We start from the raw sequence: 13,620 nt of genomic DNA, 5'->3' as shown, positions 1-13,620 counted from the left end.
AACAAAATCCAGTCTGTTCCATGTTGTTCTCCAGCTACTCCTCCACCTTAGAGTTAATCTTATTAAAGAGTGGTTCATATTTGCTGTCTATATACTTTCCTCCATTTAATCCTCCGTGCAAGCTGATCTTGCTTTCACTCTCAGTGTCTCACCAAAACCATTAAGATCACCAGGGGCCCATTTTGGCAACTCCAATTAATGTTTTTCATTTTTTATCTTCATTGAGCTTCTCATGAGTATTGAATGTTGTTTAACCTATTTCTTCCTTGTCTCCCACTATACACTGCTCATCTAGATTTACTTTGTCTCTTCAGTTGCTCATTTTCCTCTTCTGTCTCTCCCTCTACCATTAAAAGTAAGTTTTCCGGGCATTGTGTTGAATACTATAAGAGAATTCAAAAGAAGAAATGTGTTCTACCAGTGTGTCAAGCATTTGGTTGTGGAAATGAAGTAATACAAAAGAAAGCAAAAAGAATTACATGTTAGTGTTTAATTGGATGCACAGTTAAACATGAGGAGAAGTCATTTTTCTCCCAACCAAAAAGCAAAGAGAAAAACAAGCATGGTTCTCTTCTGCTGTTCCATATCTTAGTGAAGCTAGAAAACCTTATAGGAGTTATGTTTGGCACTTTGCTCTTCATCACACCTCATAGACTGTCACCAAGTCCTAATGATTTTAACTCCTTTAATGCATTTCAATTTCATTCATTTTTCTCCATCTTTATTGTTACCGCTGTGGTAAGTCAGTGGTCTCCAGAGTGGGAAACATATACCCCAGTGTTGTGTGCATTAGAGAATGGGGGATGGGGGTGAAAAGTTTATTCTTATTTTTTAGTTCTAAAAATCCCAATTTATTTACTTTTTAATTTTAAAAGAAAAATCAAATACGTACATTTTGCTGTCTCTTGATCCGAATGGCAGATGGTCACATTTTATGTCTGGTATGTGAGGTATCCCAAGAGAAGTTTAGGTCTTTTCAATATGGAAAATTGATAGAGTTGTTTTCATTCATTTGTTCTTCCTAGCTGTGTCATATTGCAGTTTTAAGTGTGCTTGGTTAAGATGATTTACAGATTGTATTAACTGGTTTTAATTCAACTAATCTTCACTAATACACAAATGGCTTAAAAGACATACCTGCAGTGAAACTACTGAATGAAAATAACACTAAAATGCATTTCTGACCAAACAAGAAAATGGCAGAGTTGAGATTGTCCTTCTCCTGTTATGAGCTCTTCATCTGCCACTACAAAGTAGAAACAAAGATGCCATAAGCAGAAAAAATGCATGTTTATCATTAACCTTGCCTTTAGTGTATATAGCAAGTGCCTTGAGATAGTAACTGATGAAACTGAAAGCATCATAATTTGTACTTAGTGATATTTTGAATTATGTGGTATTCAGTTCAGTCGTTATACATAGATCAGGCCTAATAAAATTTTATTAAAAACTTCTTTTGATGTTTCTCCCAGTGTTCTATAATCTTTGTTTAAAAACTCAGTCTTTTTACTCCAATGAAAATGACTGAAATCCACTACAGAGAGAACACAGAGAAAACATACTAAAATGCATTCTTTTGTCAGGAAACACTATTGAAACAGGCTTAGAAAGCAAAGCTAAAGATTCAAGAAACAAATATTAGAATAAATCATGCAGTGTACAAAGTTAGCTATATATAGATTGGTGAAAGTGCAGGTGCTTCTGGTAGTTTAAGATATTGTTAGCTTCTTTTTTAGTTATAAAATACTTGAAAAGCAATTTTTTTGTGTGTGTACCACTCAAAGAAAGATATAACAGAAGTTAAATCCTAAAGTATAAATAATTTTTCTTCCTCCTTCCTTCATGGAGAACCTGTGTGGCACTCCCAGATACCTTTTATACTAACGCAGAAGTTCACTGATTATTTGTTTAATGACATAAGAAGTTAGCTCACTTATAAAAAAAAAAAAAAGAAAATAATTCATCGAAAGGCAGTGCTTATTAACATAATGATTCTGAAGAATATCTGGCTCTGACCTAGTCCCCCAAACCACTACAATGTTAGTATTTTAAAATAATCACATCAAAAATAAATGTAGTCTCTGTACCTCTCTATCTTGAATTATATAAACGCATAATTCAAGCTAAAAAAAACATGAATTAGACATCTCCTTCCCTTCCTTTCTCTCCCTCCCTCTTCTCTCCTTCCTCCCTCCCTCACTCCTTTCTCCCTCTCCCCTCTTCCCTCTCACTCTTTCACACACAAGTCCCAAATACATTAGATCTTTTCATAACATATTTAAAATAATAATAAATTAAACCCTCTTCTTAGAATAAAAGTGATGTCTTAATGAGTGAAAAAGTAACTGCCTCAAGCTAGGAAAACAGGATTTAAAAAATAATGTCATTACTATGTATTTTTTATTGTTGACAGAAACTATGATGATTGTCATATGTGCAAACTTTAAAGACTTAGAAACAGAATTTTCTAACTTCAGTGGGTTTTGAACCTATTTCCTAATATTAAACCACAACCTTTTAATTTATTTTCTTGAAAACCTGTTTTGTATCATTGAACATTGGAAATCTATTAGCTCAATTTCAACAGAAACCTTTGCATAATTAAGGTATAAATTGAAATTTTGATATGATTTAGTAAGTATAGCACTTCCATTTGTATAGCTGTGTCTTTGTGATGTCCAATGAAACCAAATATCAAGCCAGTTTTGGTGTCAGACCTTTGAAGCACTATATATTTTTTGTGTGTGTAAGAAAAGTGGTGTTGTCATTGATAAATATAATTTTTAAATTACTCTAGAATATTATCTGAGCCCTTTAAAATTTCAATAGTTTGGTTTTATATAATATATACTAGTTAAATAACAATGCATACAGTATACGTATTTGCGAGATACAAATGCAAAAATTTCTTAGTGGTGGGAGGTACATGATCAAAAAAGCGTGGAGACCAGTTTGTTTAAGCTGTTGTCATCTCCTATTTGTACCACTGCAGTTATCTCCTAACAAATATCTTTACTTCCATTCTAGATTTCTCAAAGCTGTTCTCTACTTAATAGCCCAGGTAATCATCACAATATGCAGATGTGCTTGTATAATTCTTCTGCTTAGTAAATCGCACACACACACAAATCTTTAATATGGTCTATAAAGTCTATAAACTATGTGATCTAGCCTCTCTGGTCCTGAGTCTAATTTCTTAACCCTCTTCCTTCTGTACTTTTTCCTCCCATGGGCTGCCTTTAAGTTCTTTATACTAGCTGTGCTCCTGTTCTTTCTTGCCTTTACACATGCTTTTCTCTCTACCCTAAACACTTACCTTTCCCTTCGTTTCCCAGTTTACTTCCTACATAACCGTCAAATTTCATACTGAACAGTACCTACTCAGGGAAGCCTTCGTTCATTTTCCCAATCAGGGGTGTGTGTGTGTGTGTGTTTGTGCGTGTATGTATGTATCTGTATGTGTCTGTTTCGCGTGCACACACACACACAATTGTAAGCTCTTTCATAATGCTGTGTAAGCATTTGCCCTTCATTGTACTTAACACAATTGCTATTTTACCGTGATTTGCATGAGTAGTTGCAAAGATATTCATTGACATTAAGCTCCATGAGGACAAGGTCCATGTTAGTTTTTGCTTAATTCTGTTTTTCCAGTACTTAGATATGTGAGTGAATGTTTTATCAAGGAGTTTGGGTTTCATCCCTAGGAAAAACAAAGAGCCATTGGAGGCTCTGTGAAAAATAGGAGTAATGATGACAAATACTAAGATTTGGGCCTTAGAAAGGTCAACTAGAGGCTATAGCTGAGTGAAGGAGAGAGAGACTAGAGCCAGGAAAATCCATTAGATGGCCATCGTAGATGAAGAGAGGTGAGGACCTAAAGTCTTTACAGCATAGATGGAGAGGAGAAGGTGTTGCATGTAGTAGATGGTCTGGAGACAGAATCCAGTCACATTGGTAACTAGCTGACTGATTATTGTCAGAGCTGAGGGGACGGAGTCAGAGATTACTTAAAAGCTTGGGCTATTAAACTTTTAGGCCATTTACTAGGTAAATGAGTATAAGACAATTAGCCTTTCGTGGGGTGGAGAATTCTTTTCAATTTTAATAAGATTCACAGGAGTGACCTCTTGGCCACTGCTGTATTTAAAGAGTGTTTTAGAATAGCTTTATTGAGATATAATTCACATACCATGCAAATTATCCATTCAGAGTATACAATTAAATGGTTTTGATTATATTTATAGACATATGCAACCATTACAACAGTCAATTTTAGAACATTTTGGAAAATCCTTGGTGGTCCAGTGGTTAGGACTCTGCGCTTTCACTGCCAAGGGCCTGGGTTCAGTCCCTGGTCGGGGAACTAAGATCCCACAAGCCACATGGCACAGCCAAAACTAAACAAACAAACAAATAAATAAATAATTTTTTAGAACATTATCACCTCAAAGGGAAACTCCCTACTGTTTAGCTATCAACCTTTTCCCCTCTGTTCCCCTCCCAGTGCTACCCAACTACTAATCTGTTCTCTCTATAGATTTCCCTTTTCTGGACATTTCATGTAAATGGAATCATATCATATATGGTCTTTTGCAACTGGATTCTTTCACTTGGCATAATGTTCAAGGTTCTTCCAAGTTGTAGCATGTATCAGTTCCTTCATTCTTTTTTATGGCCAAATAATATTCCATTGTATAGATGTATATCATTTTGTTTCTGAATTCATCAGCTGATGGACATTTGGGTTGTTTTGAGCTTTTTGTTTTGTTTTGTTTTGAGCTTTTGGCTACTATGAATAATACTTCTGTAAACCTTGTACGCAAGTTTTTGTGTGGACATATGTTTTTGTTTCACTCGGTTATACACCTGGGGGCAGAATTGCTGGGTCATATGGTAACTCTGTGTTTAATCATATGAGGAACTGCCAGAATGTTTTCCAAAGCAGCTGGCCGCACCATTTTGTATTTCCCATTAGGCTTTCAATTCCTCCACATTCTTGTCAGCACTTGTGATTATCTGTCTTTTTGATTCTAGTCATCCTAGTAAGTGTGAAGTGGTTATCTCATTGTGGGTTTGATTTGTATTTCCCCCCAGTGACAAATGATGTTGAACATCTTTTCATGTGCTTTCTGGCCATTTGTATATCTTTTTTGGAGAAATATATAGTCAGATCCTTCACCCCCTTTTTCATTGTTTTACTTGACTATTATCAATGAGTTGTAAGAGCTCTTTATATATTGTAGATACCAGTCTCTTATCAGATATATGATTTGCAAATATTTTCTCCCAATTTGTGTGTTGTCTTTTCACTTTTTTTCTTAGAATATTTTTGTTTTTATTGGCATTATTATTATTTTATGGTAGTGTCTTTTCACTTTCTTGATGGTGTCCTTTGAAGTACAAAAGTGCTTAATATTGTTTTTGGGGTTTTTTTGCGGTACGCGGGCCTCTCACAGCTGTGGCCTCTCCTGTTGCAGAGCACAGGCTCTGGACGCACAGACTCAGCGGCCATGGCTCACGGGCCCAGCCGCTCCGCGGCACATGGGATCCATCCGGACCGGGGCACAAACCCGCATCCCCTGCATCGGCAGGAGGACTCTCAACCACTGTGCCACCAGAGAAGCCCATAAGTTCTTAATATTGATGAAATCCAATTTACCTGTTTGTTTCTTTTGTGTCTTGTGCTTTTGGTGTCATGTAAGAATTCTTTGCCAAATCCAAGGTCATTAAGATTTGGGTACTACATTTTCTTCTAAGAGTTTTGTAGTTTTATCTCTTATCTCTTACATTTAGGTCTTTGATCCATTTCAAGTTAATTTTTTTAATATTGTCTATGGTAAGCATCCGACTTCATTCTTTTGCATATGGCTGTTCACTTGTCCCAGAACCTTTTGTTGAAAAGAGAATTCTTTCCCTGTTGGATGGTCTTCACACCCTTGTTGAAAATCAGTTGACAATTAATGTAGGTTTACAGTTTTTTTAACACCAAAACTATATTTTAGCTTAGATACTGTTTGGATTTCTCTTTCACAGATAATTCTGTCATTAAAGGAAGATTGTGCTTATTTTTAAGTAAGCTGTTACAGATGTTAGGGATGTTTGTGTAATCTTAGTACTACATTGTGTACCACAGACTTCACCCAGAAAAATGCACAATTTGCACTTGTGAAACAGCTGTTCTGATCTTGAAAGTTGAGTTTGGAAAGTCATGTTTCTTTCATGGACAGTGACATTTTGGTTTTCTTTTCTTTTTGGCTTTCTTTTTACGGATGCTTCCTGAATGCCAGGCACTGTGCTAGTAGGGCTTACAAAGAAGTATATAAAACGAGTATGGAAAATCTCTTCCTCAGTTTGCTAATTGTAAGATATTGGGAACAGGGAGAGGAAGTAAAATGACATGGGAATAACATAGTAGGAGTTGCTAGTTCATAAAAGTGGTATCTTTTGAGTCTATATAGTTTGTACAGTTATTTTCACTCTAGTATACGGTTATTAATATTACTTTTTTAAAAATAACATTTTCTTAAGACCAAGAATTAAATTAGGATATGAGTACCATGGATGTTGCTGAATAGAAATGAATGATAAAGAAAGACATAGCTTGATGCTTTTTGTATTAAGCTCTGGGAAACTCTGTTACTGACCACAAAATTGCTGAGGCTGATCAGATGGAATCATTAAATTCTTTTGGTGTTTTTTTCTTTTATGCGTTCTTAGGAACTCAACAGGATCTTTCATTGAGTTAGCTGGAATTGAATAGTTTAATTTGAAGCATTTTTCTCTAATGAACCTTTTTCTCTTAATGTCACTATATAATTTTATGTCCCTTTTTCTTAGGAGTCTCAGCAGTCCAATTTTGGCCCTGGAGAACAAAGTGAGTATTTCTTTTCCTCTTGGTTTTCAAATTAAGCTGTTTGTTGCACATTCATTTCTCATAGTCACATCATGTATTTCTTTAATAATTCTTTTGTATGTCTTATCCCAGTTTAAAAAATTTTTTTGGCCACACCGCATGGCATGTAGGATCTTAGTTCTCTGACCAGGGATTGAACCTGCATCCCCTGAAGTGGGAGCGAGGAGTCTTAATCACTGGACCACCAGGGAAGGCCCTTATCCCAGTGTTTATGATCTGATGATCAGTAATGGATTGAACTGAATCTTGGCTTGAAAGATGAAGAATTAAAGATCATTGGAGATCAAAATTAACTGTTTTTACTAAGTATTTGAACTAATAGTTCAGAGTTCATGAATTCAATTTGATGGGCACCTCATAACCCCAAGAGCCATACTTCTGTCTTTCCATCTCCTTCATGAAGATACTGGGTTCTATTATGGTAAAACTCCAGGCAAGAAGGGGTCATTGTAGCTTACCATGGCTCTTCTCTTCCCGTGTCTATATTTATCTATTCTTCCTGGGTGTTTTTGGCTGGGAAGAAAGTCTCCTGTCTGCTACACAACCCCCCTCCACCTCCACTCTCTTGGCCTCTCAAAGAACTTGAGGGGAAGATAGCCTTGGGGAATTCAAGTGTGATTCAAAGAGTTGATGGCTGTGTGAATTGGTAATGGTAAGGTCAGGAACCTTGCAAATGTTTGGGCTTCACCATATAGCTCTTTAACAAAACAAATGTTCTTTTGCCAAGAGCAATAACTTTTCAGATAGATTTACTCTGGTAATAAGCTATTTTGGGAGATTAATATGTGGAGCATTTTAATCCTTAGTTGTCTTTAGTGATCTTAAAGCAGAGACAAAACTAGAAGAATATCCATTTTAAGGTTAACAAACTTTTTATGTATCTGTTTCTTCGTTCTGCCTTAAAGCTGCAGTTACAGGAAAAAAAGGACCCAACATTGTTGATATACAGCAAATAGCTAGCTGTAGGCCAGAAAGTTTACATTTTCTCTTAAAATCTTTTAAGAATGTCTCATCCTTACTTCTCCCCTTCCCCCATTCTCTCTCCCCAAAGCTCCCTATTGGCAACCGGGCTCATAAGCTTCACCTACTCTTTATTACCTGTATATTTCACTTAATTTATTTTAGAACTGTTTTTATATCAGTATAAAGCTCTAGTTCATTATTTTTAAAAACAAAATTGTGTTATATTGTTGAAAGTATTGTAATTTGTTTATCTAGTTCCCTGTAGATGGACATTGGTTTCCAGTTTTTGCTGTTGCAAACCATATTATAATAAACTTTGTGTGTGTGTCCGTGTGTCTGTGTGTTTATGTATTCCTTTAGATATACCTGTAAGGTAAATTCCTTTCCTTATAAATTGCTAGGTCAGTGGATATGTGCATTTACAGTATTGGTAAGATAATATTATCAGATTGCTCTCCAGAAAGATTGTATGAGTTTAGAGCCCTACCAATGACATAGGAACATGCCTATTTCCACCAGTATTTCATATTATCACATTTTAAGGTGTTAACCAAATTGATGGATGAAGAATTTTATCCCAATTTTTTGATTTATATTTCTTTGAGGTTATATTGATAGATATTTAAAAATATAAATAGCCGTACTATAGTTGCTGATTTCTGCATTCCTTTTTGTTCCAGAAAGATATAATCCTTCTTCTAAAACTTCCAATGGGCACCAGTCTAAATCGTAAGTTTATGGCTTAGTAAGTTTAATGTTTGTCTTTTTTTGCTAAAAGTCTAACTGTAGTCTCGATGTTTAGAACAACACTTAGAAATATGTACTTAATCTTTTAAGGCAGCGGTAGGCAAACTTTTATGTAAAGGGCCAGATAGTGAAATAGTTTAGGCTTTAGGGGCCAAATGGTTTCTGTCTCAACTACTCAATTCTGCAGTTGTAGCATGAAAGCAGCCATAGACTATGGGTGTGGCTATGTTCCAATAAAACTTTCTTTACAAAATAGGTCTAGATTTCGCTTGTGGACCATAGATTGCCTACCCCTGCTCTGCGATTGCGATTACACTTTTTTCTCATCTTTCAGAAGTGTGTGTTGATAGCTTGTTTTTAATTTTAAAAAAAATGAAAAAGTATAGGATTCTTCTTAGTATGCCCTCCATTTGACCACTAAGTGTAGAATATTAAAGCAACATAGTTCATACTGTATAAGTTTTCCTGCTTTTATTTTGTAGGTAGACCCAGGAATATATTGGCTTGGCCAAAAAGTTCATTCGGGTTTTTCTATAACATCTTACGAAAAACCTGAATGAACTTTTTGGCCATCCCAATAAATCAAAATACGATAGGGTTGTATATTGGATGATAATAAATTCCAAGCTTAAAGAATGAACTAACTACTGAATTCCTGAGACCACAATTTAACCCAATGATTAAAACAAAATTCTAAAGAAACTGGCCACAGTGCTAGCTTTATACCATAACCACAGTCTGTCAGCCTCTTCAGCTAAACATAGTGGGAGCTGAGAATGAAAATATATGAATGCAAGGAGATTAGCCTCACTGCTGAAGAATTCAAATTATGTAAATTCCTATTTATCATATTTATTCATGGGCAGAAAACTGATGGGAGCTTACCATGTATGTGCATATCACTTTGGTTGCTGACAGAACAAAAGCATGAAGGACCTTGAGCGGTCTGGTAAAAGCTTTGACATATTCACATGTGTAAACAGGTTCACTGAGCTGCCATTATTAAAGCATAAGGGCTGAGAGAATTCAGAGTAAGTACATTTCTTTACAGGAAATCAGTCATAAAGATGCACTAAGCCCTTGTCCAAAAGAAAAAACTCTTTTTCTCTGTCCCACTTAATTGGTCATCCTTAGAACACTTTTCCTAATTCTGTAATCATGTGGTTACTTTGTTTCAAGGTGATCTTTTATGTGATACTCTGAATTTGGGATCAGATTTAGAAACTCAGGTTAAGCTTTGAGGGGGGAGTATAAGTAGTTGTTGGAGTGAAAGACGATTTCCTTTCCGCTGATTGGAGACTGTCGTGAAATTTTAAGAAGAAAGGGAAATGGAGCTAGTGGTAATGAGAAATTAATAAACATTTTCTAGTTGTAGTTCTCCCTAAGCTTTGTATTAATTTTTCCTTTCTTGTAAAAAGGCAAGGAGTGTTTTGTGGTTCATTACTCAGTTTTTAATTTTGGTTTTATGGCCTTAAGGAAAATTTAAATCTGTAATTTTACTTTCAAAAACTAATTCCAGAAACTATCAACTTATAGTATTTATTTGTGTTTTTTTTTGATCAAGGAAGATTTGGAGACTGGAGTTTATTTTTAATTTATACATGGTTATTTCTCTTGTATAACCAAGGTTCTTACCCAAAATTGTTACATCTGCAAGGATCAGTCGTCTTTCATAGCAAGGCATTTATGAACTAGAACTTTGACTGTGTGTTCTGGTTTTCACAATCACCCAAGTGTACATATCTCTTCATGAAACATTGGGGACAGTGAAAGAGAATTGCTGATGCTTTCATTTTATCTTCCTTCCTTTTAGGAGTTATATTTCTCTAGTGGACTGTTGGGTATGCATATGGTCATTTGTTTTAATAATGGAAGAGTTTGTGTGTATGCAATTAGAGGAAAGCTAGAGATAACAGAATTGAGTATAAGAGTTTGTGGAAGGTAGCTTTTGTTTAATTAGAAAAGAAAGATGAATATTGTACTTATGGAAAAGTGAGCTTCCAAAACTGTTAAATTCCACCTTTCTTAATTTTTTACTCTAGATGTGCACCAGACCAGATAGAGTAAGACTTACTTGTTGTTTTCTTTATTTTTCAAGTAAATCTTTGGCTACCACAGTGATTATTCCTAGAATTATTGGTAGATATTTAATACTCTGGTATGCCATGATGAAGTTCCAAAAATAATAATCCTTTCTGCCTTTTCCTTTTAGTATGTTAAAAGATGACTTAAAACTAAGCAGCAGTGAAGACAGTGATGGGGAACAGGTGTGTCTACTACTATATAATTTTGCCAGTTTCATACAGTGTTTTCATTGTAGTTTATAAGAATTATAATTGAATAATACATTTATGATTCAGTTATTTAAAATAAGTTCCTTCCTGCTGTCTGACACTAGAATGTTATAGTTTTCCACTTTGTCTTTAAACCTCCATTTTTTTTCTAATTTAAAAAAACTGGCTTTTTCTTAATACTTATCATATATCAGAATATACTCATGAAGCATGAGATTGTTGACAAGAACTACTAACACAGCTTTTAATCTTATCCTGGCAGTTATTCTTTAGGTAAAAACAGTATTTTTGTAAGTGTTAAGTGACCATTGATGCATACATTAAAGAAGCCAGTTTTTCTATTAAGATTTCAGATATTGTTCACATCAAGCAGATAGAGTACTATTTATTCATTCACAGATTTCCTCTCATGTTTTAATTTTAGGATTGTGATAAGACAATGCCAAGGAGTACACCTGGAAGGTAGGCATCCTTTTATTTGTTTTATTTAGAGTGGAAGGGTCAGTCTGATAACAGTGTAGTGATAGAGTAATTGAATATACTTATAAAAGTAAATATTATCGATTATAAAGTAAATATTATCGATTGTGATGGCGGTTTTACAACTCTGTAAATTGACTAAAAATCATTGGATTGTATACTTAAAATGGGTGAATTTTATGGTGTGTAATTTATACCACAGTAAAACTGTTTTTTAAAGGTAAGTACTAATGGCTGAGCCGCATTTCAGATATTTTTTAAGGAAGTATTTATTTCATTTATAATGAAGTTTTAGATTCATAGAATTATAAGAGCTTAACAAATAGTAAACATTTTAAATAAAGTTCATTGTCAGATTTGAATGCTTACCTGTTGTCCCTCTAAAAAAAAAAAACTTTTGGTCATTTATATGTTTTATCTCTTTTAGTAACTCTGAACCTTCACACCATAATAGTGAAGGGGCAGATAACTCCAGGGATGATTCTAGCAGCCACAGTGGATCTGAAAGCAGCTCTGGATCTGACTCAGAGAGTGAAAGTAGTTCCAGTGACAGTGAGGCAAATGAGCCATCCCAGAGTGCATCTCCTGAGGTGAGAGGGGGGCAAGGGGGTGCCTTCCATAGGCCCTCGGAAGGCCCCTGGTGATGGCCGGTAAAGACTAGTTTCAAATATAAAAATGAAGAAAAGAAGATTACATACTCTGACAAAAAGAAACTGAACTGTGTATCTTGGAGGAAATTTAGATACTTCAGTGTCCTTGTTATGTGAACATATTTGGTCTAGAACAGGGACTATTTGCAGTCATATTTCAGGTCACTAAAATATTGGATTTATTTACTTTGGGTTTTATTTTTGTTTCAACCTGGTAATGTTATTTAGTTATGGTGAAAAAAAAGTCTTAAATAGTATAATTTCACTATAGGTTGATAAAATGTTGTTAAAAATCTCTGTGGTACCTACATCATTTGTTTACTTTCTGGAATTAAATGTACTATATGGTCATTTGGATTCCTGACAGGGATATTCAGTAATTAAATGCTATATATAACATTAAGCCTTTTGCTTTGGTTCAGTCAGAACAATGAAAAACAAATGCCTTTGTGGCATTAGGCATTATGTTTTTCCCTCTTCCTCGAGATTTTAAAGGAAGGAGAAAGTTTCAGTACTGAAAAAGCATACTTCTTTCTCTGTTTTCCAGCCTGAACCACCACCCACAAACAAATGGCAACTTGATAATTGGCTGAATAAAGTGAACCCACATAAAGTGTCACCAGCTTCTTCTGTGGACAGTAATATCCCATCATCTCAAGGCTATAAAAAGGAAGGCCGAGAACAGGGCACAGGGAATAGCTATACTGATCCAGGTGGTCCTAAAGAAACAAGTTCTGCTACTCCTGGACGAGACTCCAAAACTGTCCAAAAGGGATCAGAGAGTGGGCGTGGGAGGCAGAAGTCTCCTGCACAGAGTGACAGCACAGCACAGAGGAGAACTGTAGGCAAAAAACAACCCAAAAAGACTGAGAAGGCAGCTGCTGAAGAGCCCCGCGGAGGCCTGAAGATAGAGAGTGAAACCCCTGTAGACATGGCTACCAGCATGCCCTCCAGCAGACACAAAGCAGCTACCAAAGGCTCAAGGAAACCCAATATAAAAAAGGAGTCCAAATCTTCCCCTCGACCTTCAGCAGAGAAAAAGAAATACAAGTCAACAAGTAAATCTTCCCAGAAATCAAGGGAAATCATAGAAACAGATACCTCATCCTCAGATTCGGATGAAAGCGAGAGCCTTCCTCCTTCCTCACAAACTCCTAAGTACCCTGAGAGTAATAGGACTCCCGTTAAGCCCTCCTCAGTGGAGGAAGAAGATAGCTTTTTTCGGCAACGAATGTTCTCTCCTATGGAAGAGAAGGAACTTCTTTCACCCCTCAGTGAGCCTGATGACAGGTATCCACTTATTGTGAAGATTGACCTGAATCTCTTGACTAGAATACCAGGAAAGCCTTACAAAGAAACAGAGACACCCAAGGGGGAAAAGAAAAATGTTCCAGAAAAGCACACAAGAGAGGCTCAGAAACAAGCCTCAGAAAAAGTTTCCAACAAAGGCAAAAGGAAACATAAGGTTTGTAAAGGGTTTTTGTTGTTGTTGTTGTTGTTTGAACATCAGCATCTAAAATGCAATGGAAATCTCAGTGAGCCAAAAAATAGCTAGTTGAGTCAGCTATGA

The 13,620-nt window shown here is 35.6% G+C and overlaps 1 protein-coding gene across 1 annotated transcript in view; it reads left to right on the top strand.

Annotated features, from left to right (window-relative positions):
• Window positions 1-13,620, top strand: part of AFF4 (ALF transcription elongation factor 4) — an 87,632-nt gene that overhangs the window by 50,929 nt on the left and 23,083 nt on the right. Inside the window, exons 7-12 of the mRNA XM_065873257.1 lie at window positions 6,841-6,877; window positions 8,560-8,608; window positions 10,839-10,893; window positions 11,345-11,382; window positions 11,828-11,990; window positions 12,598-13,515. Coding sequence (XP_065729329.1) covers window positions 6,841-6,877; window positions 8,560-8,608; window positions 10,839-10,893; window positions 11,345-11,382; window positions 11,828-11,990; window positions 12,598-13,515 — 1,260 coding nt within the window. The remainder of the gene's footprint in view (window positions 1-6,840; window positions 6,878-8,559; window positions 8,609-10,838; window positions 10,894-11,344; window positions 11,383-11,827; window positions 11,991-12,597; window positions 13,516-13,620) is intronic.

This window comes from Phocoena phocoena, chromosome 3 (genome assembly GCF_963924675.1).
Source record: "Phocoena phocoena chromosome 3, mPhoPho1.1, whole genome shotgun sequence".
NCBI classification, from domain to species: Eukaryota; Metazoa; Chordata; class Mammalia; order Artiodactyla; family Phocoenidae; genus Phocoena; species Phocoena phocoena.
This window is presented reverse-complemented; position numbering and strand designations above follow the sequence as displayed.